Below are 12,011 nucleotides of genomic sequence, written 5' to 3'. Positions count from 1 at the left end.
AACTTTCATTTTGAATACTAAATAAAGGAGGTTCCAAAGATAAAAATCCTGGGTGCCATTCCTTAATTCTAAGACTGACTTGATAAGACCTTGGACCAGACACTTAACCCCTATAGGGCTTGCTTTCCTCATCTATAAAAATACAGATGTTGGGATCTCTACAGGACCCTAAATTCTACAGCCTAATCAAAATAACACAAAAATTTCATTTTCTTTAAGTTCTTTTGCTCTTACTGACTCTAGGCACAAGTAGACAGGCACACAGCTCACCATGAATTAAAGCTAATGAACCAGTAAGATTTGGACCTCTCAAATACAGTTACTGCTACAATAAACTTTATGAACTGGATTATGAAAGTATCTTGCTTTATAAGTCAACTTAAGAAAAGAATCTTACTTTAACTTTTAAAAGGATGTATTTCTTTAAATTCATCTCTAGTGTACTGAATTCTACTTTGAAGAGTAGGGCTGGTAAGGAGAGGGTGAATCAAACATCATCTAGTCTGTCAATTAGTCCTAATCTACTCCAGAAAAGTATTCAGCTTCCACTGGCAACCCCAGGCTGACTTGTGTATGTTAGGTCCAAGCCGGCTCCTTTCTCCATGACAAAAGGCAGGGGATTTGGCTGTTGTTAAACCCATGGACAAGTCTTACAGAACTTAAAACAACTACAACATCTAGTCCTTCTAATTTGAAGAACAGGCCCTTTAATGGAGCCCCAGAATGTTAAGAGTTGAAAGGGATCTTAGACTTATTCTACTCGAAGCTCATCATTTTACTGATGAGGATACCAAAGTCCAAGATAGGTTGAAATGAATGTCCAAAGTCATACCAAGTTTCCCAACTCTCAGACTAGTTTCTTTAAATGACTGACCATTTTCTCTCAATCAGAGTGTAAGATTAAAGTGGTACAAATTCTTTCCCAAAGTTGTTTTTGAAAAGAAGAAAGTTACTTTCAACTGGCCCCGGGACACATCAGCCAAACTCAGGAACTATAAGATGTAGCAGCCATTCAAGCGCTAGCGTATAGCCAAAAAGCTCTCAAAATATGGATAGGAACAAAGAATTCCTCAGGAATGTGTATCTTGTAAGTGACAATAAAGGTCAAAACTGATTCTGTGCATAAAATTTTGCTCTTTGGACCATGTGTCAGGAGCGAACTGATTGTTAAAATCCAGATAATTATTAAATGGGCAATGAAAACAAGTACAGTTCACACTCACTTTCACTGTATTAAAAAACATGCCTCATATTTGAAAAGAGAGCCCAAACATTCTAACATATTATTAACGGGTGCAGATACATGAAAAGATTCACTCTCCAGCTGCTCTTCATCAGACAGGAGTCAGTAGAAATTGACAACAAATACAAAACTCTTCCTGCTTGAAAAGAATGCAGGGAGAAAACTAAAAACAAAATCAGCCAATTATCTCAAATTTCAAATCTCTATTTAAATTTTTTCATTCATTACTGAAATGGTCCAAAACCAAATTATTTCAAATTCTATTCCGTCTTCAACTGAATGCTGTCACATAGCTGGAAATGAGACTAATTTACTTCTAGAAAGCTTCATTTGAGAAAATATATGTCAAAAATTCTGGATCTTTTTGGGTTTTGCTACAGTATTGATACTAACAAACTCATAAAATACGTACAACCTACAAATAAGAGTGTTTTACCCCATTTCCAATAGGACTTCTAGGTTCCCAACTCAAAGGCCACTGGAATTGTACCTTAATAAGATGCTATCAGTAAATATATTTTACAATGTATTAAAGCAATCTCAAGTGTAAAAATACAACAAGGAATTATTTCAGTATGAATATGGCATTATGGCATGGTTCTGCTTTGTTTCATTTAACATAGAAAAAGGTATATCAGGCAAATATATTATTTATATAACAAAACCATTCCACCTCTAAATCAACATGTAGTAACACTTCAGTAATCCAGTAACTTATTTTTCTTGATTCTTAAGTACAATTATTACACCATTTGAAACAGCTAGTTTCATAGTTAACCAAATATCCTAATGTTCTTTAATTGAAGTATCGTTAAAATCTTTTTTCCCTCAGATTTTTGAGTTTCAATTTATTAAAAATTTCCAAAGCCCAGAGTTGACGTTTCATAACAAATCTAAACAGTCACATAGATTTATGTTATAAATAACTAACGTATCTAAGGAATCTATATGGTCAATTTTGTTTTGTTTTGTTTTAATTACACAACCTTTAGAAAACCAAAGGTAAGTACAAAAAAGAGTTTGCCCCAGAAGCAGAGGGACAAGAGGCCAGATTCAAAACCCTTCATTACCAGCGCTGTACCAGATGCCTGGGATTAAAGGGGTGGAGTGGGTTTTAGAAGGTGGGACTTTTTTACAAAAGGGCTTCATTATCCCCAGACAATTTTGGACATTTTGATAACATCTCTTTCTATTTTTCAAAATGTCAGGCGTCTTTAAAGGAAAAGCTTTTCTATTGAGTGGCTTCAGGATCTCTCGACTTTCCCAGTAGAACAATTAAACCCTTCTCTGTCCAGATAGACTGAACCGTGTTCAACCCTGGCACATAACAAAATCATTAAATCTAAGATGCCTCATTTGACAGATGTCTCATTAAATTCATCTCAAAGTTGAGGTAAGAAATGCCTTTGAAAAGGGGGAAAAAACTCCTATTGACTCTAAGAAAACTTTGAGAGCCAACACTCTCAAAATCCACAGTTTCACTCACGTGAAATAGAAGATATTAATAGTGTGTGGCACATCTAAAATCTCCTGCCATGGGAGAAATGCCTCTGTGCATATGTGTGTTTAACACATCCCCTGGGGACCCAAAGAGGAAGGAAGGCTGGAGATTCAGGGCACAAACCACTAGCTGCTTAACAAAATTCCACAAATTCAGTTTAACAAATGTTAAAGCTAAAATGCCAACTATTATACTAGCTGGATCATATACAACATCAATGAATGTTATGTTACCAATAAATCAAATTCAACATTCTAAAAAGAAAGAGAATTAAAAAACAACAGAAACATCTTATACTTTAAAAAAATAAGAATCTTTGGTTAATCAATCTAACTTAAGCTGGTTGATTTAACAATCTTATAGCAACACAAAAATAAAACTTTCAACCAGAAACTTTACAAACTCATTTATTCATCCCTTCTCCCTACAATTATGCCAATGAACATTAAAAAAAAAATACACCATTTTAGGAATAACTATGAAATTTGGGGAGAATAGCTTACTCTCTAGCTCTGTATGATATATGAATTATAAAAACTGAACAGCATAGTAACAGCAATAAAGCAGTATTAATCACTAAAGTACAAATAAATTTACTTTAAAGTGAAAAGTTTCCACAAACCTTTTATGGGGAATATTTCTGATACTTTACAAGTACGGCTATGTTTTAAGGGAACTGAAATGCCATACCTTCACCCCCAAAAGTTGTCTACTTTTCAGACAAAGTGTTAATGCTCTAGACCCAGTGAAGAGTCAACAAATGAAGTCAATTTGAGTAAGAGAATAATGAGAAGAATCGTTACATCAACTTTGTTCCATATCAACTTAAATGGCTATTTGCAATGAGAATATTCAGCACGTTTCAGTACTCCTTCTGTATTGTCTACTTATTTGCCAGTCCTACTTCTTTATGTCTTTAAAGGAAGCATGATAAAAACAGAACCATCCACATTTCACAAAGAATTCCACTTTGGACTTGAGGATAATATCACCTCATTACCAACAAAAGCAGCATATTTTCTGAATGCTTTGAACCAAATGAAAAATTAAACTGTAAATGAAATTCAGCATCGATTCAAGGGAAGCGATATGAATTGTAAAACAGAACATCCATACTCTCTCTTTTCAGCTCTGCCAAGGACTGAAAAACCACAAGAATCAAAACTCTTAGGCACCAGTTTCTCCGTCTGAAAAGAGGATTGACACCAACTCCTCCCTAATAATGTTTCTGAAAGGACAAATGAGATAATTTATGTGAAAGCCCTTTAAGATTTTTGAAGATAATAAACCCAACATGTTAATAGACTTTATCAGACCACAGTATGAAGGACAAGATAGCATGCACTTTACATGAAAAACAACAAATATACAATTTAAATATTAAAAAAAAAAAAAATTAAAGTTAAACCCTCTGTTCTTAAAAGGACTGCTTAAGCATACACTGGTGTCACATGTTCATACCACGTTACTCAATACTGCTGTAATTATAGTAATAAGAGACTGCTCGTCAATATTACAGCTTAATGCTGAACCACCCCTTCTTGGTTTCCGTGTAGGAAACTATGTAAGGTTTGACCATTCCCAGAAGAGAAAAAGAGAAGAAACATGAGAGGGGAAGAAGTCCGTTCTCCTGAGCAATCCCAAGAAGTCACACACATAAATATCTCGTCTAGGGTTCACCAGGCACAGTGGGTGTGCACTCCATTCTGTCAACATCCTTTCCCACTGTTACCATGCAAACTGAAATAGCTAGACAACCAAATCTAAAAGGCGGTAGAAGAGAGTCAAAAATATTAAACAAAATAGTTTAATACTGCCCTTGATCAGCGATTCAGACCTTCCAGGGAGTCCAAAACCTCATTAACGTTTTGAAATCCATAACTTATGTCCAGCAACCTAAACTCTTAAATTTTTTTAACCTAAAATCACTCTCTTTCAGATAAAATTTAATATGGCTTTTCTTAAAGGGAAATTAAATGTTACTATACCTAAAATTCTTAACACTTCAGACAAGTTACTTCAGATTAACTCTTTTCATATTTTAAATCAGCTAAGAGAATGGTTACTTGAGAGGTGCAGTAACAATTTTCAAACTAAGTTTTCATCAACAGCTCTGTAATTAGATAGTACCTTTTGTCCAATGCCTTCTACCTCATTAAAGACTTTCATTTTACTTTTCCTGAACAAATATTTAAATATTCAAAGCAACCACAAATGGCTTTCAAAGCCTTTTAAGAATAACTTGAGCTGGTCATAAATACTAAAATTTAATTGAAAGGTGACCCTTAGGAGAATGAAGTTCTCTGCTGGACAAGAACTTCTGAAGAAAAAAAAAGCAGCTGACAAACTAGATAAACTAGATAGACAGCAGGTAATGAGCTCAATTTAAATAGAGGTAAATACTCAAAAGCCTTCAGAGGCAACTTCTTAGTCTGTCCTTAACTCCAACTACACATATAAACAAAAACACAGGCAGCAATAAATTTATTTGTAAAATTATAAACACGAATGTGATACATAGCATCCTCTTAGAGGGTTTCATCTAAAACAAACGTTAATTCTCTTATTATTAAGGAAGAGAATTACTACCAAAATGTAATGCTTCCCTGTTGGGTGTCCTACATTCCACTGCAGCAGAAGGGTAATTTCCAGGAATCTCCTCCAGCTCGGTGCAAACCTCCGCTACATGTGAAGTCCTGACAATGTTCCCATGATAAGTTAAGACCACCTTATAACTAGGCCCTTTTGTTCATCAATAGCTAAACTTTCTTGCAAAAGTTCAAGTGGACTCACTGTATGTTTAATTTTGTTCTATGGCAAATGAATATCAACACAGAGATGTTTGGTATATCAATTTAGGCTTAAAATAAGCTCAACTTTGTATAAAATAAGCAATGAGACATGTTTATAACAATCAGGCATCTTCCTTCTAGGACACCTGCACACTGGCTTCACATTCAAGAATAGCAGGATGCTGTGTGGTGGCTTCTACATTTTATTAGCTATTTTTATGAGCATAAACACAGATGTATATATGCATTTATGACAATTACTGCTTTTCATAAAGAACAGAAAGATTAAAATGAGCACACCAGAAATGTAAGATTTAACCAGATAGATAATTTGTTACCTTTATATTGAGGTAAGTTAAAAAAAAAATCATCCACTTAAAACATTTTAGACACACTTGAAGAGACAATCAAGGTGAGTCAAATATTTAAATGTCATGACTAACATCTAAAACCCTCTGCATGGACATGTACCATGATCAACAATTCATTCATGAGGAAAAGAAAGAATGCAGAGCTCTTTCCACACAAAATATGTCCAATACTGCTTATTTAATATATCCCTCGCTTTATATATATATATTCCCTTCAATGTAACTGGTTGGTTACAAGGATATTTATCATCCTCATGCTAACAAAATATTCTCGTTCCAAGTATGATTACCATTTAATGCATCTGCATTTTACAAATTACATGAGCTACAGGAAAAAAGGATATAGTTGTTACTCCTACATGAAAAGAGAAATCACCTATTTTCTAGGCCATAAACTTTTAAAGGCATGTCGTCAGACTGGGACGTTATCTTCAGATACTGCAAATGCTACTATATTATGATATGGTTTTCTTTATGAGGCAAAAATCCATCAGAAATTCACTCGTCTGAGAAACACCTCAATTAAACACAAAGGAACATCTCACCAGAGATGCATATTTCAGTTTTGCATATTTCAATGTGGGAATTAAGATTTCTTTATTTAAATTTACTAAACTCCTGCTAGGACACAAATTGGATCAAAAATATATTAAATTAGAAAAAAATGGCTACAGATTAATGAAATCACAAGTGTGATTATTTTTCCACCACTACCTACAACCTAGAATAGTAAATTTGGAAAGACTTATCTCTCCTAACTTAATTTTGTTATGCTAACTTTATTTTAAATAAAATTCTTTATCACTAAGAACATGATTCTTCAAACCAGAGGAGGAAGAATACGAAGCAACTTATTAAGCTCAAATATAACCAGGATCTAGAGCTCTCTAATTAAGTACCAGCCAACTCTTTAACCAAAAGAACAAACATTAGTCACTCCTGGTCAAGAATTCGATCTAATATATCACTTATATCTCAATAAAGCTGCAATAAATAGAAAAAAATTTAAAGACTTTTCATCTAGAAATAAAGAAATAATGAGGAGGATTTTAGATCCCATCTCAAGAGAGAGTAATCACTTAAAGTCGTATTGTGATCCCTATATTCCTAATTCAAGTCACACCGCAATGGTCAGTTCTGGCTACAAAGGCTAAAAGTAAGAAATGAGAGAAAGAAACAGCCAAAACCACTTCTGATGGAAGAAGCAAACTTACAGAGGAAACTGAAAAAGCGCTGAAGAAAAGTATCACTGAAAAGGATCGCATCTGTTAGGTTCTATTGAAGACTAAGGGGCAAAGGAGCTGACAGCAAGCTGGAGGGCACCGGCTGACCAGCTCCGGGGCTAGAATGGCAAGCTGCAGACAGTCAAGTGGAGGGAGAGAGTTTCTCATGATCATCTCCCTCTGCAGGTATCATGTGCACGGGATAGTTCACCTGAAATCCCAAACTGCCTCAAACCCGACAAGCCCACGGGCAGAGGCCCCAAGGAAGCACCTTCATTGTTAGATGTACTACTGCCTCTCTCAGGAGGGTCTTCTCTCTGTACTTCGCGGTGGCTCTACCACCTCTCGACCTCAGAAGTCCTCAAGATTGCTCCCGGATTTTAACATTGCCCCATGTAGTATTATACAGGTTGTACGTGAAAGCTGTAAAGCAGTACAGACTCCCAAGGAACGGCACTGACTCTCGGCACCTGAAAGTGCTTACTTCCCAGACGTCAAAGAGCAGGTGGTTTCCTTACCTGCATAGAAGCGGATGAGACAGCCAATCTCCGAGTCCATGCCTTCCTCCTGCACCCTCCACAACTCCCCAAATCCCAGCTGGAAGAGGTAGTCATTTTGGATCTGCAATGGCTTCTCGTCCGCCTCCAGGCGCCGGGTGGTCTCTCCGTGGAGCTGCACATACAGGGTGGGCGTTGGAGGCGTCTTCTCCGTGGTCGCCCCGTTCCCCCCCGGGGTCGACGTTTTCTCCTCCCGAGGCCGATCGCGGGCTGCACCGCCCGGGCCGTCGACGCCTCTCGGGGCTTTCGGCTGCAGCGGTGGCGGGGAGGCCGTCGGAGAAGGCGGCCGGGCGCCCGCTCCGGCCCGGGGCTGCGTGGGGCGGCCGGGCAGGCGGGGCTGGCTCGGAGCCCCTGTCGAGGCCGGGGATGAGTTGGCCTCGAGCTCCTCGGACGACGACGAGGAGCCGCCGCCGCTGCTGTAGGGGTCCAGCCGGTCGGACACGCTCTCAGCGCTGGGGCTCAGGCTGAAGCTCTCGGTGTCGGAGGCCGGGCCCGCGGCCGCGCCGTCCAGGGCACGCGGGGCTCCTGGTTGGCTGGGGCTGGAGTCCGAGGGCGCGGGGCTGGCACGGCGAGCCCACCTATCCGGGCCACCGGGCAGCGGCAGGTCAGCGGGAGGCGCGTGCGGCTCATCCCCGACGGTGGTCAGCCCGCTCCTCCCAGGCGGCGGCCCCAAGTCCCGCGGCTCGCCGGGCGCCCCCTTACCCAGCACCTTCACCACGCCGCCGCCTTTGTGGCCCACCTGGAGCAGGCGGGCGGCCACCTCGCCGGCCGTGGTGTCCAGCGTGCAGAGCACCGGGCGCAAGTAGGTCGAGGCCAAGTGGCGGTCGAAGACGTGCACACAGCCCCGCTGGAGCTGGTGCCGCACCCAGTCTCGGTCCGACGGCTGCAGCTGCAGCATCTGCCGGTGCTTCAGGAGCAGCGTCTTCCTGTCCAGACTCCGGGTGCACAGGGACGCCGAGGCCGAGCAAGAGGCGGACAGGCCGGCGGCGCCGGGGGAGTGCGAGGCGGCAGCCGCGGACGACGACGACGACGACGACGACGACGAGGATGAGGACGACGAGGCGGCGGCGGCCGCGGACAGATTCCTCTTCAGCCGCCCTCTCCTTAGCAGCAGGGAGTTGGCGCCGCCGCCGGCCCCGGGCACCGGGGCAGCCCCGCTGGCGGTGGGCTGGGGCGCGCCACGCCGCCTCCTGCGACCCGTGCCTCCCGCCCGGCCCGGCAGCGGCCCCGGCGCTATCTCACCGGGGGCCTCTTCCCGCGCCCCGCCGTTCGGGGCCGCCGGGGTCAGCGCGGGCTCGGGACTCCGGCCGCCCCCGGCCGCAGCGGCCAGAGCCGCCGCCGCCGCCGCCGCCTCCGCTGCGGCCGCCGCGGGAGCAGAAGCTCGGTCCTCCCTGCTGGTCTCGGGGAGTCGCTGCGCCGTAGCCGCGGCGGCGGGCTCCATTGCAGTGGGGCTTCGCGCTTACCCCCCAGCTCCGGAGGCAGCGGGCGGAGATCGAGGCGGGGAGGCGAAGGTGGGAGACGGCGGCGGCGGCGCGGGGAGAAGGGAGAAGGCAATGGCGTTCGGCACGGCCGTTCCAGGGGATTATGTGGCAATTCGGAGCATTCCGTCGGTGTCTCGGTGTTCCATCCCGCGCGCCCGCCCGCCTCGCCGCCACCGCCCCCCCCTCCACACGCCCTCCCCGCCCGGGTCGCGGGCTCCCAAGAACAGGCCCCGCCCGCTCCCCAACCTCTACCCGGCGAGCCAGCCGCGAAGCAGAGCTCATTGAATATTAATCAAGCGCCCGAAGCGGGAAGGCAGGAGGCGGGCAGGGCGGGAGCTCCACGGGGGCCTTATGAATATGCATCACCCGCATGACGGCATTCCAGGGAGGAGAGGAGAGAGCAGGAGGACGGCGACGAGGCGGGGCTTCAGGGTAAACAAACGTGACGCGTGCGTACGAGGGCGGGGCGGGGGGCAGTTTCCCAGGAGGATCCTACGCGGGCCTTTGAGAGGGGGCGACAGAGAAATCGGGGGCGCGCGGTGCACTTTGGGAGTTGTGGTTCTAGTGCACGGACGGGCACGCCCTAGGGGAACGTGGTGAACTACAAGCCCCAGAGATCCTTAAGTTTTGCCCCTTTTGGCCGCCGGCGGCTGGCCTTGGACGGTGGGTATTGTGCCCTCTGCTGTCGAACTCGGTGCTCGGGAATGTTCTCGTTCATTAACTTGTACCTAACTGGCCCATTCCCGCTCCCCAGAAGACTTTCGTTTTTCCTGGTATTTGAAAGAGAGGCCTTTGAAGCACTTTCCACGGCACAAAGGTCCCCAGGCCATGGTCTTCACCTCCATCACACGTTGTATGAGGTACAAATACATACCCACAGCACCACAGGATAATTGGCCGTCAGAGCCAACCTCGCTTTCCCCCCACTTTTCCAAGGCCAGGGAAGAGTGTCTGGAAACTCTAACTGGGACAATGTTGAACATGCTTGGTGGAAATCCTGCAAGCCCGAGTCGAGCCGGTCCTCTCCCATTCCTGCCTCCGAGAAGGAAAAAGGCAAAGAGCTGAGATCTCATTTTTCCTCACTGATAGAGTTTGAAGTCCCTTAATGACACAGAAGGCAATGGAAAGTAGAGGAAACGTTGGAATGGAGACAAGGTAGGGCAAGAGGTGGGCTGGTCCCATATGTTCTCTCTTAATGTCTTCCCGTGTTTTTTGTTTCAACATTCAGAAAAAAATTATTTTCTACGGCTACAGTGTTTCGTTGTGGTCTGAAAAGTTGCACATTCTTGTCAGTTAAAGCAATACTGTGGGCTAGCCTAGAGTAGCTTACTGTTTAAAAGAATTTAGTAAACGTTTTTAATTGAATTACCATTCCCCCATATTGTTTTATAAACCTGGATTTTCACATGTGAGACTTTTTCAGCTGCATCCTATCCAGGACCTGCCTTAACTTCAGTGAAGTTTCTAAACTTGAGGGTGAGTTGGGGGGTGCGAGGTTTGAGGAAAGAGAAAGGGAAGGAGAGAGAAACAGAGGAAAGGAGAAAGAAAGGGAGAAAGATAAACTGGAACTTGGAGCTGAAATAACAGAAATTAATCAGGGCAGGGAAAGTTGTAGTTAGATTATCTATACAGTTTCAATGAAGAGGAATGGAGGAAATTACAGGACAAAATACACATATATGTATTTCTCTTGATTCTTGAAATTCCTGAAAATGATTTTTCTATATTTTACTTTTGAAGTATTATATGTTGGCCTCATGAAACTAATTTTTATTCCTTTTGAATTCAATGAACAGCACAGAGTTACATTTTTTTAATTAGGGAGAAAGCAAATTCTCCCAAGAGAGATAAGATAGTCAAGTTAATTAATTTAACAAATTATTATAAACATATACCAGGCACTCTGTTGCAGCAGTTGAATAAATTAGACACTGTCCTTGCCTTCATAGAGCTTATAGATTAGAAAGAAAAACATTCAACAAGTGAGGAGGATGTAGAGGAGGGGAAAATATGAAGTTGCCATGCGAAGAAGCAAAAACAAAGCAAGGGGAACTGACCTAGTCTAGGAAGTCCAACAATAGAGACCTCATTTTGGATGGAATTTTCTGTAATGAATGAAACTGAGTACTTGCTGAAGGCTCAGTCTCTGAAAGACAGTAAAGAGGCAGAGAAAAAGGTAATGGTATTGAAGATGAATTTCAACTACATTAATCCACATTACCTTGAGTAGCACCTAACACAAACTATTCTAGAAATGAACAGTATTTTAGCCTTCCTTTAATAAGATTAAAAAACAAAGAACATGTTAAATTTCAGTACTAAAACATGGAATGTTGATTTCTTTATATTTGTTAGTTCCTTAGTTGATTTCCTATAAACCTCTCTAATTTTTTCTATATTAAGAAATATATACTAACTCCCACATGTCTGCTTTCTAGAGTTATATTTATTTAGCTCATGTAACAAATTCAAGGGAAGTTTGTTCTTATCGTAAATATTGTCACCATTGATCCAGTGTCCACTTCCATCCTCTCTAAGTAACTATAGCACCGTTCTCAAACTAGCTCTGGGTCCTGTAGTTTAGCTTTACACGGTCACCTCGATTGTGTCTTTTTATCCTCTATGGATCTTGTTTACTCTTTGAAGCTATTTATAACCAAAACACCTCCTTCAAGGGGGGAAAAAAAGAAAAAGCATTGCTCAGAGAATTTAGTACCCAGAGTGTTGGAGGGGAGAGGGACTGGAGGGTCATTATATTCACCTGCCAGACTTGGTATGAAGGATTAGTAAATTGGAAGGAAGAAGGGAATAATGAATAATGTCAAAGTGTCTCAATATGAAGA

The 12,011-nt window shown here is 42.7% G+C and overlaps 1 protein-coding gene and 1 long non-coding RNA gene across 3 annotated transcripts in view; one reads left to right on the top strand and one right to left on the bottom strand.

The window, feature by feature from the left end:
* The window catches only part of PHLPP1 (PH domain and leucine rich repeat protein phosphatase 1), a 186,673-nt gene extending 177,270 nt beyond the window's left edge, over positions 1 to 9,403 (bottom strand). Inside the window, 1 exon segment of the mRNA XM_014557697.2 lies at positions 7,649 to 9,403. Within this exon segment, the coding sequence (XP_014413183.2) occupies positions 7,649 to 9,128 (1,480 nt within the window). The 5' untranslated portion in view covers positions 9,129 to 9,403.
* A 344-nt stretch (positions 9,404 to 9,747) lies between these two features.
* The window catches only part of LOC116660674, a 66,828-nt gene continuing 64,564 nt past the window's right edge, over positions 9,748 to 12,011 (top strand). For both annotated transcript variants that reach the window (XR_004316268.1, XR_004316269.1), the window contains exon 1: positions 9,748 to 10,323. This is a non-coding gene — a long non-coding RNA (uncharacterized LOC116660674). The remainder of the gene's footprint in view (positions 10,324 to 12,011) is intronic.

Source organism: Camelus ferus, chromosome 30 (genome assembly GCF_009834535.1).
Source record: "Camelus ferus isolate YT-003-E chromosome 30, BCGSAC_Cfer_1.0, whole genome shotgun sequence".
NCBI lineage: Eukaryota > Metazoa > Chordata > Mammalia > Artiodactyla > Camelidae > Camelus > Camelus ferus.
The sequence above is the reverse complement of the archived record's forward strand: the minus strand, read 5'-3'. Positions and strand labels throughout refer to the sequence as shown.